Source organism: Manis pentadactyla, chromosome 13, assembly GCF_030020395.1.
Source record: "Manis pentadactyla isolate mManPen7 chromosome 13, mManPen7.hap1, whole genome shotgun sequence".
Classification (NCBI taxonomy): Eukaryota; Metazoa; Chordata; class Mammalia; order Pholidota; family Manidae; genus Manis; species Manis pentadactyla.
Genome location: NC_080031.1, coordinates 34,933,927 through 34,947,893, shown reverse-complemented (window position 1 = coordinate 34,947,893; position 13,967 = coordinate 34,933,927). Strand labels below are relative to the sequence as shown.

Below are 13,967 nucleotides of genomic sequence, written 5' to 3'. Positions count from 1 at the left end.
CACACAATGGAATATTACTCAGCCATAAGAAGAAAACAAATCCTACCATTTGCAACAACGTGGATGGAGCTAGAGGGTATTATGCTCAGTTAAATAAGCCAAGTGGAGAAAGAGAAATGCCAAATGATTTCACTCATCTGTGGAGTATAAGAACAAAGGAAAAACTGAAGGAACAAAACAGCAGCAGAATCACAGAACCCAAGAATGGACTAACAGGTACCAAAGGGAAAGGGACTGGGGAGGATGGGTGGGTAGGGAGGGATAAGGGGGGGGAAGAAGAAAGGGGGTATTATGATTAGCATGTATAATGTTGGGGGGGAGAAAGGGGAGGACTGTACAACACAGAGAAGACAAGTAGTGATTCTACAACATTTTGCTATGCTGATGGACAGTGACTGTAAAGGGGTTTGTGAGGGGGACCTGGTAGAGGGGAGAGTTTAGTAAACATAATATTCTTAATGTAATTGTAGATTAATGATAACAAAAAAAAAAAAGAGAAAGAACAGGGGGATTACTCCCTGATAGGATAAAACTAACTGTAAATGAATGATTAAAGCATTCTTTAAATATCCTTAATTTTGGTCATTTAAAGGGTGTCAGATGATCAGCTATGGAAGTACATTTTTCTGATAATATTCCTTTCTCTTAAAAAAAAAAGAAAAAGAAAAGCATTTCCTAATTATCAGAGAAATGCAAATTAAAACTACAATGAGGTATCACCTCACACCAGTAAGGATGGCTGCCATCCAAAAGACAAACAACAACAAATGTTGGCGAGGCTGTGGAGAAAGGGGAACCCTCCTACACTGCTGGTGGGAATGTAAACTTTTTCAACCATTGTGGAAAGCCGTATGGAGGTACATCAAAATGCTCAAAACAGACATACCATTTGACCCAGGAATTCCACTCCTAGGAATTTACCCTAAGAATGCAGCAATCAAGTATGAGAAAGATCAGTGCACCCCTATGTTTATCGCAGCACTATTTACAATAGCCAAGAATTGGAAGCAACCTAAATGTCCATCGATAGATGAATGGATAAAGAAGATGTGGTACATATACACAATGGAATACTACTCAGCCATAAGAAAAGGGCAAATCCAACCATTTGCAGCAACATGGATGGAGCTGGAGAGTATTATGCTCACTGAAACAAGCCAAGCAGAGAAAGAGAAATACCAAATGATTTCACTTATCTGTGGAATATAAGAACAAAGGAAAAACTGAAGGAACAAAACAGCAGCAGAATCACAGAACTCAAGAATGGACTAACAGGTACCAAAGGGAAAGGGACTGGGGAGGATGGGTGGGTAGGGAGGGATAAGGGGGGGCTTAAGATTAGCATCCATAGCGGGGTGGGAGAAAGGGGAGGGCTGTACAACACAGAGAAGACAAGTAGTGATTCTACAACATTTTGCTACGCTGATGGACAGTGACTGCAAAGGAGTATATAGGGGGGACCTGGTATAGGGGAGAGCCTAGTAAACAAAGTATTCGTCATGTAAGTGTAGATTAATGAATAAAAAAAAAAAAAAAGCAGTTCCTATGTGGTGACCTCCAATGAGTTCTACACAATGATATAAAGGGCATATAAAAGCGTAGGCAAAGGGTCTGTTTGTGTTTATACAGAGGATCAAAGCCTAATTTGGCTACCCCGAAAATGAACTAAGATACGATATGAAAAAGAACTTCCAACATCAGCACTCTCGGGAAGACTCATGACAGAAGATGATCAGCAAAAAAAAAACTCCAACAAAGATCCACGCACTGCCACAGGTGTAGATGCACTCATCCCACCAGTTCCTGGACTTGCCATGGGAATGAGGAAGGAGATATCTAAGCTGGCCTGTGCATACAGTAAAACAACAAATTTGACTGGATCTATACTGTTGGAACTCAACCAAGAATAAGAAGTGCAAATTGTAGCACTCCAAAATCTTACAACCACAGACTATTTATTGTTAAAAGAACATATGGGATATGAACAGTCCCCAGGAATGGGTTGTTCTAATTTATCTGAATTCTCTCAGACTGTTTAAGTTCAGTTGGACAATATCCACCATATCATAGATAAGTTTTCACAAATGCCTAAGGTGCCTAACTGGTTTTCTTGGTTTCACTGGAGATGGCTGGTAATTACAGGTATGCTTTGGTTAGGTAACTATATTCCTATTATGTTAATGTGTGTGCACAATTTAATTAGTAGTTTAAAACCTATCCATGCTGAAGTTACTCTACAAGAAGATATGTGAAAGAAATAATCAATCGTCTCAGGTTTTCTTCTGCCTGCTACTTCTATAGCTTTTCTTCTTCCTACCTAATCACAACCTTTAAATAGAACTCGTGCCACATGTCGAATTTACCGAGTATCATAATTCTTCCAAGTGGTAAAGACACCTCAAGACAATGCTGGGCACAGAAGCCACAGGGCATAAATATGCAAAGAAGTAAAAAGCTAACCTTTTCAAACAATAAGGCTTCTCTCTCACTTCTTCTCAACTTAACATTTCCCTGTATGGCCCCGGAAGATGACTGGTTAGCCAGAGACGGGTAAGATTCCTCAAGGGAGGAACAACCTAAGACAGGCACAGTCGCAGGGGGCCATCTGGTGAGAAAATGGGGAGCAGCAGAGGTGAGGCTTAGAACCTCCCCCCTCATGTTCTGAGAGAAATCTTCTGCATACATGGATGTTTATTGCCCTCGTCTAGCTCGGATTAACACATAGTCTACAGGCACACACCTGATCATCTACATTTGCTCTCTTACAACACTAAACTCTGTTTTCTACCTTTATCTCATATCTACCTACCACTTCAGCATTTTATTAAAAATAATAATAATAGAGAAATGTGGTATCCACATATAAATCAAGTTTAAAAATCAAATGAATATTCATATTTGAACTGTTTATAGTTCATAATGCATGTGCAAAACTGCAAGTTTCTGTGATGGCTGCCCTTGTACTGTTCACCATGTAACTTATTCACTATGTAAGAATTTGTACTCCATGTAAGAATTTGTTCGTTATGCATCAGAAGATTGGAGACTGACGAAAATTAGGCTTGGGGTGGATTAATGATTGTGCATTGAGTATTGACCCCCCTATACAGAAATTTATTGTTGTTAACAACTATTTGATCAATAAATATGAGAGATGCCCCCACAAAAAAAAAAATTTATATATATATATATATATATATATATATATATATATAAACACACTTCCAATTGTAAAATAAATAAGTAACCGGGATGTAATGTATAGCATAAGGAATATAGTCAAAATATTGTAACAACTTGGTATGGTGATAGCTGGTACCTAGAATTATCATGTATATAAATGTTGAATCACTGTGTTGTACACCTGAAACTAATGTAATGTAATACTGTTGTCAACTACCCTTCAATAAAAAATAAAAAAATAAAAAAATAAAAAAATAAAAAAAAAAGAAATAACAACATCCAAACAATTAACTGAAGTTATTTTTTATCACCTGTATTCTTTCACACCCAGAACATTTAGGCTACAACACAAGGAGTTTAGTTGTTTTAAGATTTGTATTTGTTCCCTCTGAGAAATTTCTAGTCTATTGATTATGGGTTATATCCAAAGACGGCATTCTAATAACTTTAAAAAGGAATACAATTTGTGTATTTTAGGTCTTTCATGTGAATTATGAAGTTATTTGAAACCCCTCATGGCGATAAGCAGCCTGCCATTCGTTCCAGTGTACTGTCTTAGCTATTTGAATATGTGAATTATGAAGTTAGCTATTTGAATATGTGGGTTCCCATACTGTCTACTGAAGCACTATTGCTACAGATACGTGATTTTAAAACTATATTTGCAAGCCTCATTAACCAAAAAACCCACAAAACTATAATATATATTTGAATACTGGTAATTCTCACTATGTTACAGCCATACTACCCTTTCTAAGGTGTTCCTCAAATATGACAAGCTCACCACTGCACTCAAGACCTTTGCCTAGATTGCAGATCATTCAGGTTTTACCATCAATGTCACCTCAGAGAGGCCTTCCCAAACCAACCTAAGAAAGAGCCCTTCCCCCATTCTTCTCTGGAGATCCAAAGCCAAGGTCTTGAGCTGGTAGGGGAGTTGCTTTGACTGGCTATGAAATTGAAGAAAAATTTTAATTTAGACTAAATAGGACTTTTTAAAAAGACCAGAAAGCTATGGAATCTGCTGATATGTCATCAAGTGGCAGGGAAGGAAAATCCAACAGAACATAGCTGAAAGCAGCATTTAAGGAAAAAAATAAAATTATTTTCTGTTACAATAACAAAGTAAAATAGTGCCCCCATCTTTTCTACACTCTTAATTATACTGTTTTCATCACTGCCCTCATTACCACAAAAACTACTCAATGTGTTATTTATTTCTTTGGTGTCAGTATTTACACATTAGAATATAAGCTCCAAACACTAGAGACCTTGTCTGTCATATTCACGACTGTATCACTGACACTTAGAATAATATCCAGCACAGAGTAAATGCTCACATATTGTGCATAAACAAAATGATCAAATATCCTTGATGTACTCCACATATTATGAGCAATGTTTGAACCTGAGCTGTAATTTGTTTACCAAGTCTATCAGGCACCCAATTCACTCTACCTACTATACTGAAACAAAGCCATCAGATGGCTTTCTGTGACACACAACTGGATTACCCAGGACCCTAGCAAACTATCTAATAAAAAACACCTGCCTTTGTCTCTCTCTCTCTTTCTTCTCTACCCTTCTTCTCTGTCCACCAGACAGATGTCTAGTGTCCTCTCGATAGCCTCCTGCAGTTTACTCTTCCCTTCTATTCCTGTTATGAATGACTGATCTCTTGAAATTTACCCTAAACTGTCACCTCCTGTTAATAGCTTTAGTTAACATACTTCACCTCCAGATTACTTTACTGCTCATTCATTATTTTCATGGAACATAAAAAATTCTCATTTACATTTATCACAGTTTTATGGTAACTGATTTAGTCCAGCATTCCTACTCCCACCCCTACCCATAGCCAACATACATATCCCTGAATTCCTTGTCTCCCCAGGCTCTCATTGTCAAAATATGACCATGTTTCTAAGACAGTACACTGGAAAGAGACAAGATCACATTCCTCTTACATGCCCATTCAAAAGGGCAATTTCCATCAACCCAGTGAACATTGACACTTTAGATTCTAAAACAAGTCTCTCATTTATGTTTAAATAGAAATTAAAAAGAATTATCTGAATGTGTATGTTAACCACATTCACTGACAACATTCAAATCTTGCCAAGCATGCTTCTGACTCAATGCCTTTACACTGGCTGTTCCTGTGCCTTCTACGTGGAATTTCACCTACATAGATCCATGTCTGTTCCCTTGCTTCACTCAAGTTCCACTTAAAATTTCATCTTTTCAGAGTTCTTTCCTGATCTTATTCAAAATAACACCTATCGCTCTCTTTACCCTGAATGTTAATCTTCATAGCATTTATTACAACCAAACTAAGGTATATATTTATTTGCTTATGTTTAGTGCCTCTCTCCCCTCACAAAATGTAAATTATAAAAGGGCAGGAATTCATCTGCCTAAATCACAATTATCTAGTTGGAATTAGAAAATGCTAAGTACTTTGTTAATGAATTTATTTTCCATACACTTAATGACTACTGTTATGATTCTAATGACCGTACAGTGTCATTTGCACAAATGCCTCTCATTCATGGCCACCCCACAAATCATATTCTAAATACACACAAAATAGAAGTGATGCCAGAGAAGACAAATAGTGATTTTACAGCATCTTACTACACTGATGGACAGTGACTGTGAAGGGGTATGTGGCGGTGGGGGGGACTTGGTGAAGGGGAGAGCCTAGTAAACATAATGTCTTTCATGTAATTGAAGATTAATGATACAAAAAAAAAATAGAAGTGATGCTGAGTAACAGGTTTTATCCAATAAATATTTCAGGCTTGACAGTATCTCTGCTCACATATTTTTCAAATATTACCCACATCTATGGAACTTTTTAAAAACATCTTTGCCTAGCATTGAAGACTTCTTACCATCTGACCCTGACTTTCCTTTGCACTCCTCTCTCTTAACTGTTTCCTGTATTTTGGGCCACTATCCTACAAAAATTCCAAGGAGCATCATTCATATAGAAAGCAACACAGCATGCAGTTCTGCGTACACTGCAGCAAAAACTGATCTAGTCTCCATTCTTACCAAATTTTCTTCTAATCACCACCTACAAAAAGTCTACCCATTCTTCAAATCAGCTCCAATGCTCTCAACATAAAACTTTCCTTGATCATCCCACCAGAAATAATCTCCTCAGGTTGTGGGGACCACACAGCACCTGACAACACTCCCTAAGTCCTTGCCTTAGTGCAAATCATTAGCACCATTTGATCTCCTTTAGTATATGGTAAATTCCCAGAGTTTGAGCCTTGTTTTACACATCTTTGTATCCTTTATGGTGACCTTGCACTTAAGTGCCTAATAAAATTACTTCAACAATGAATTCTTCTACGGTTATTTTGAATCACTCCTCTATATTTTTATTTTCTTTTCTCTCAAAGGATAAAAAGGTTCCCACTGAGAAAAGTAGTGTGCTACATATTCACTTTAAAGTTTGGATTCTCTTGTGGGTTGGTTTTATAATTCTTATAACACTTTTCTCTCTGTAAATCTAATTAGAAGGGAATAAAACCAGAAATTCCTCCTTTTAACCAATCAACACTCATTTACTGAGCATCTACAATATTCGGATACTGTACTAGATTTCTTTTTTTAGTCAATTATCACTCATTTATAGAGCACCTATCATGAATGATCACTGGTTAAGGCATCAACAGATAAAAGTCTCTCCACTAATGGTGCTTACAATCCTCAGAGGGAGTTAGATATGTAAGTAGATTCTGTAGCTAATATATAAGGCATAATGTAAGTGCTAGAAGGGACTGAGCATAGATGCAGTGCTATGATTGTGCAGAATAGACAACAGTTAATTCCAAAAGAGAGTATTGAGAAGAAAGGAGGAATCTGGTCTGGGTTTTAATGAATAATTAGGATTTTAAGAGGCAAATATTGAGGGAAGAGGGGCATTCCTGATAGAATAAACAGCAAACATAGATCTTGAAGACTCTGGTATGCTAGTGAACCAATGAGTAGACAGCCAGGGAGAGGGGTGTGTGTGTGTTTCTGAGAGTGAGTGAGAGAGATACTAGGAAGACTAAATAACTGGGAAGATCTCAAAAGAATTTGAACCAGCAAAGGTGTCTGAGCAGGCAAGTGATATGGTCAGAACTGTTTTGGTCTAGAGCTCTGATCAGAGTTAAGAGATAAAATTAGTGAAATCATGGGAATTAAGATGGTCCCAGAAAAAGCAGTACAGGACAGAAAAGGGCTGACGATCAAATCCTGAGAAATAATTACACTGGGGAGGAGAGGAGGGAAGTCAGTCAAAAACACTGAGAGATAAAAGACTATGGAGAGAATGTCATAAAAAGGAAACAGAGGTTGTGATAAAAAATATCAGAAGAGAGGATGAATGTATCAGAGAAGAATCTCATTTGGCAATTAGAAAATTAATGCCCTCTTGATACAACTCAAGCACTCAACATAATTGGGTGAGTGGGGGGAGCCAAGCCACAGTAAGTTAAGGGAAAAGGTGAAGAATTATAGAGGCAGCAGGTGGGGCTGCTTTTCTAAGAACTGTGATAAGAGAGAAAAGAGCAAAAGTTTGAGGCCAAATCAGAATGCAGGTTAGGAAATAACATGAACTTTCTTATCCCAGTGAAGTCAGAGTAAAGAGGGGACATGCTGCCAATCTTTGGGGGGAAATGAAGGCTGAGGCAGAAAAAGCGGAAGGAGGCAATGTGGCAGGTACCTTGGAAAAGAGAATATATGGAAAACCAAAAAAATGTGTGGTACTGACCAAGGAAGTTAAGGGCACTCCAAATAGTTGGATAAAGGAATGTGCTAAGAATTAAATGGGGTGAGGAGAAGCAAAATAAGATTTAAAGAATTTCTATTTGGAATAGGATTCTCAACTGGAAATAAAAAACATGAGCATTGAGGCCTAGATGGTAGCTACAAAAGAAAAACAAGCAGAATTAAAATGTTAAAACAACAAAGTTGTTTTATTGAAAGGTTTTTGGAGACATAAACTGATAGTTGTATGTTAAAAGATACAACACAAATCTTTGTATATTCAAGATTTCCAAAATACAGCAACAGCCCACTTGCTTTAAATTGAGAATACAATTATTATTACATTCAAAATCTAGTATCAAAAAGTAGATGGTTGTTATTGCATTCGGTTCTTGCTTTGCAAGCTTCATATCAAAGTTTTTGAATCTTGTTATTTTTTCATATTAGCTTTCCCTCCACAGTTCAATAAACTTAACTTCATCCAAGTTACTGGCAAATAGGAAGAGGAGATATTTTTTCAGGAAGACACTAAAGGCCACCTTTCAGGGCTGATGATAATTTATTACTCATTCTTCAGGTACAGCTGTTTAATAATGAATCAAATTCTAACTGGATTCTCATCTAGCCCACATTTCCCCATTTTGACCACAGGACATGATAATTCTGTCAAATACACTCTGGTGAAATCTAATTGCACAATGTCTAAAGCATTTCTCTAATGAACCAGTCTAGTCTTGTCAAAAAAGTAAATGAGGCTAATTTGGCCACTCCCCAGCCACCTGTCTCTATTCAAGGTACCACCAGACATGAATTTAAATTATTCTATGAATTATGTTATAGGTCTATCCTGGCAAGATCACACTACATTTCTCCATGAACACAAACTTCTCACTTTTTAATTAGCTACTTCCAAATGTATGAATAAAAGCCATCCACACTCCACAACCTGCCCTTACTCTAATAAGGAGAGAAGAAAGAAAAAAAGGTTTTCTGGCTAACTTGAATAAACAGTCTTTGGTGATACAGACAAAAGATTCAAATGTCTATTTATAATGTATATTACATTACACAAAATTAAAATCACATCCTATATAAAATAGTATTTAGAAATTCTTTTTCTCTTTTCAACATTTCATACAACAAATTCATTGCAATTTTTCCAGTGTATTTTTGGCACCTGTATTCATGTTCATGAGAGTGACTGAATCATTTAACCAGTTTTTTCAAAGCATTATCGCCTTCCTTTTACTTATAAGTTGTCTGACTTGAGTTACAAAACTTTTTGAAAACCTGTGGTCTTTTTTTTTTCCTCTTTAGTATTTTTTTTTTAAGGTATCATTGTTATACAATCACATGAGCAACACTAGTTACTAGATTCCTCCCATTATCAAGTCCCCACCACATATCCCATTACAGTCACTGTCCATCAGCATAGTAAGATGCTATAGAGTCACTACTTGTCTTCTCTGTTACACTTCCTTCCCCGTGCCCCGCCTATACTAAGTGTGCTAATCATAATGCGCCTTAATCCCCTTATCCCTCCCTTACCACCCACCCTCCCCAGTCCCTTTTCCTTTGGTAACTGTTAGTCCATTCTTGGGTTCTGTGAGTCTGCTGTTCCTTCAGTTTTTTTCTTTGTTCTTATATTCCACAGATGAGTGATATCGTTTGGTACTTGTCTTTCTACGCCTGGCTTATTTCACTGAGCTAATACCCTCTAGCTCCATCCATGTTGTTGTAAACAGTAGGATCTGTGTTCTTCTTATGGCTGAATAGTATTCCATTGTGTATATATACCACATCTTCTTTATCCATTCATCTACTGATGGACACTTAGGTTGCTTCCACTTCTTGGCTATTGCATATAGTGCTGCGATAAACATAGGGGTGCATCTGTCTTTTTCAAACTGGGCTGCTGCAGTCTTAGGGTAAATTCCTAGAAGTGGAATTACTGGGTCAAATGGTATTTCTATTTTGAGCTTTTTGAGGAACCTCCATACTGCTTTTTACAATGGTTGAACTAATTTACATTCCCACTTGTGGTGTGTGCTGTAAATGCAGATTCATAATCTCTACAAGATTACTTACTGGTAGGACCTCTTACTAGCATTGAGAGAAGTAGGCTCTGGACTTGGACTTACATTGCCTCCAAACAATCTTTTGTAAGCCTTTGTATGGAGTAGAATGCAAACTGGCTTGCCCATTTCTGAGAAAGAACTGGTGTGGAGACCCTGCTTTATATCCAGGGAATCAACAAGTCAAAAATCCAGTCAGGAACCAAATCATTTCTAAAACACACATTTCAATTAATAACATAGGTTATTGCTCATGTAAACATGGGGATGCATTAAGATAAGTTAAACAAATATTCTTTCTGAACTAGTATATTAGAACTTTGCTACACTGTTAGAGTAGGATGGATTATTCAATTCCTATAAATTCGTTTACTTTGAGAAACAGCAAGAGTAATAACTCTAGTAAGTTATGTGTATTGTGTATTAATTGCCAGTCACTGTTTTAAGCATTTCACATATATTGATTCAATCTTCACAATGCTCCTATGAAATAGCTATTGATAATTCCACTTTATTAATGAAGAAACCCAGGCACAGAGGTTAAGTAACTTGTCTAATGCCATAAAGCTTCTAGGTAGCGGAAATTCAATATAGTTCTAGGCTGCTCCCCCTTTTAAAAGAAGGTATGTAGCTTCTTAAATTAGTAAATTAGGCCTGCATTTTATAAGGCAGTCCCACCTATTAGGCAGTTATCAGTAGTCTAAAGAAGGTTCGAGCATATTTTAATATATTTTCTATTCTATTCTACTACTTTGTGCCATCCACACTGTCTGAAGGCATAGTGATTAAGTTCCCTGAGCTGATCACTATCCCCATTTCAGGCAATATTTTTAAGGAATAAAGTTCCTACTAGAAACAAGTGCACAGAACAGACTAGAGCCAAGTCTTCCTCATTCTCCTCCAAAGTTTTTAAGTGCTAGTGGAGCACGTCTCTCTGGGCCTAGATCTCCCCTCTATCCCCAATATATAAAAGTAAGTTTAACCGTTTTCTTTGGTAAAGTAACTTTCCTACGCCGTTGTCACGATGATAGAACTTCCTCAATAGTCATCTGGTTGGGAGCTGCAATGGGGTTAAGGACAGTTTCATTAGGAAAGAAAGGTAAAATATGAACTCAAGAATGGGAAAATAGGGGGAGAAGTGTAGCGCACAGAAAAGGGAGGAAGGGAATGGGGTGGGGGGTCACTGCTGTATGACCTGCGGTTCGTGCAGGCCGACTGAGAACGGGGGCGGGGCTCCAGTCGCTGAAACCTGCTGGTCAGTGTTTTCTTGGATATTCCTTTAGCCTCTTGGACTCTCCCTTCACAAGCAGCCGACTCGGAGAGCACTAACGGCCCCGCTGGCCGGGCAGAGCGCCTCCACTCCGCCGCCGTCCCGGCCGGGGCAGGCCCCTCTGCACGCACCGCCCCCGGCCAGCCCCGGACGGGCCTTCGCGCCGGGCAGCCCGCGCGAGGGGCGGCCGGGACCCCCGACCCCGAGGCCGGAGTCCGCGCTCCCGTCCTCGGCAGCGGCCTCTGCCCCCGGCTTCCTCGCGATAGACGACCCTGGGGCACTCCCACGTTTCGCCGCCGAACCGGGACCGAGCCTTTCCCGGAGAGCGAGACCCGGTGGCCACGGAGTAGAAGCCTAGCTGGACCGAGAGGCTTACCTTTAACAGATTAGACGTCGCCATGTTCCTTCAACTTAGCCTCTCGCGAGACAGCGCGAGACTTGTAGCGCTCTGGGCCAGGCCCCAAGCGGAGGCCGGATGCCCACTGGGGCCGATGGACCCCGCGACCCGCTCCGGCGGTGTGGCGGACGCCGGGGCGATGTGCCGACTGCGCTGACCTCGTTCCGGGCGTCTGGAGCTTCCTCACACTTTCCCCCTACATGGTCACCGGAGCTTCCCCACACGAGAGAGCTCATGCAGACGCTCGGGGAGACGGCGGCCGCGGACGGTGGGACGGCAGCGTGAGCCGACCTGACTGGAACAGGGAGTGCGACTCCACGAGCCTCCCCTCCTACGGATTAGCCTTTGTGGTTGCACCGGCAGCGGCCACCGGCGACGAATTTAGCTCGGCTCAGTCCCGGCAGCTCGGGTTCCGCGACCGCGTCACAGGACGCGGCGAGCGGGGGCGCGCCCGGGAGCGCGCGTGGGAGCCTGAGACCCTTCGCGGGCTGGAGGCTTCAAAGAGGGCGGGATCGCGCCCTCTGCTGGCGGGAGCGGAGGCTTTTCCTCAGACCCGCCCCAAATCCGGCCGACTCGGTATTAGGGGAGACATTGTGTGGAGTGAAATGATTATAACAGCTCGGCCTTGGCCTGGCAGCATATTTAATGAAAACTAGCACATAGAAGGCGTCCAATAAATATTTGTTTAATGCACGAATGAAGACATGCACAAAATTGTTAGCTATTCATTTCTATACAAGAGTGCCCAGCACTGAAATAATTTGTGAAAATTGTTTAGGCAATTAATATTAATCCTGGATTTTCTGAAGGCACATTATCCTAGAACATCTTAAACTATAAGACCCTATGCTTTATGCCTTCAGACCACAAATCACTGGTCAAGGGTAGATAATATGATTTGTATGTAGAACCTACAATGTAGCTGATATACATGTTTACAAAGTTTTCTTTCACACTTTCAAAATATGTTAGAAATAAATAAGAGCTATGAGTGAAATAAAGTAGAGAAGGGGGCTGAAGTTTGCAGTTTTAAATACTGATCCAAGTAGGCCTCCCCGAGAAGATGGCATTTAACAAAGACTTGAAGGAGCTGAAGAAGGCTAGTCCACAGGAGTGAGAGCGGCATCGCAGACGGGGACACGGCGGGCAGGCTGCCTGTGGTGTCCGAGGAACGTGAGAAGGTTGCTGGGTTCGCAGCAGAGAGAGGGAGGAGGGTAGGAGAGCATGCAGGGCCTTGGAGATCACTGGAAAGGCCGACTTCTATTCTGAGTGAATGGGAATCATTGCAGGCTTTTGAACAGAGGAGAACAGTGACCAAACTTCGATTTTACAGTGATCACTCTGCTGTGTAGTGAATAGAAGCAAAGGGGTAATTTTGAAAGCTTTTGTAATACCTCATTAAATTGATAAAACAATCAGGCTACCTAAGTGTTCACATTTTATAAGTGATTTGTTAGAGAGTAATCTACACATGATTAAACTATGACTAAGTGATAGAAGAAAGATTCAGAGCCACTTTGCCTGTGATGTTCTGGCAGAATGTTAAGAACGACTCTTTGAAGTTACCTTCATTCTACAGATGAGGCTCAGAGAGATGATCTGGCCAAGGTACTCAGCTGCATCAGAAAAATGGCCTAGTCCAGAATAAACTTCACATAATTATGATTCCTTTTTCCCGTGAAACTGGGTTATTGTCAACCCTAGTTCAAGTCTACTGCTTAAAGTGTAAGTTGATTAAATTATAAATCAACTTTATATACCCTAAAAAATGTGATTAAACAACTGAATGAATGAATTAATGAATGACCTGCTTAAAGAATCCAATTAAGTATTTACAACTTGTTTGAGTACCTAATATGTACCAGGTACTGAAAATACAAGATTAAATGAAACAGAGAAGACCCATGCTCTCTTGGAGCTTATAGTCTAGAAAGGGAGCCAATATTAAGCCAGTTCCACAAATCAAACATACATTGCTTCATTGGAGTTGTGATAAATACTGCAAAAGAAAAACACAGTGTGCACTTCAGGAGCATCTGACAGAGAAGGAAACTAATATCCTAACTGTCATCATTCCTGTGTTCGCACTCTGAACCTTATGACTACTGAAAACTTCACTTTCAGACATCACACTGTCTAACAGGACGTTTCATTCCCCTAACCTGTTACGGCAATACCACTGCTGCAACTCTGATCCCAGTAAGTTCTCTATTCCATTGACCCCACCACTTCTTTGTTATCTGTCATCCCTGTTTTTATTTTCCTTGTCATC

At 39.9% G+C, this 13,967-nt stretch overlaps 1 protein-coding gene across 2 annotated transcripts in view; it reads right to left on the bottom strand.

Moving 5' to 3' along the window:
• CUL5 (cullin 5) overlaps window positions 1-12,283 on the bottom strand; it is a 150,204-nt gene extending 137,921 nt beyond the window's left edge. For both annotated transcript variants that reach the window (XM_036902660.2, XM_036902661.2), the window contains exon 1: window positions 11,675-12,283. In XM_036902660.2, coding sequence (XP_036758555.1) covers window positions 11,675-11,698 — 24 coding nt within the window. In that variant the 5' untranslated portion in view covers window positions 11,699-12,283. The remainder of the gene's footprint in view (window positions 1-11,674) is intronic.
• Window positions 12,284-13,967: the final 1,684 nt, after the last annotated feature.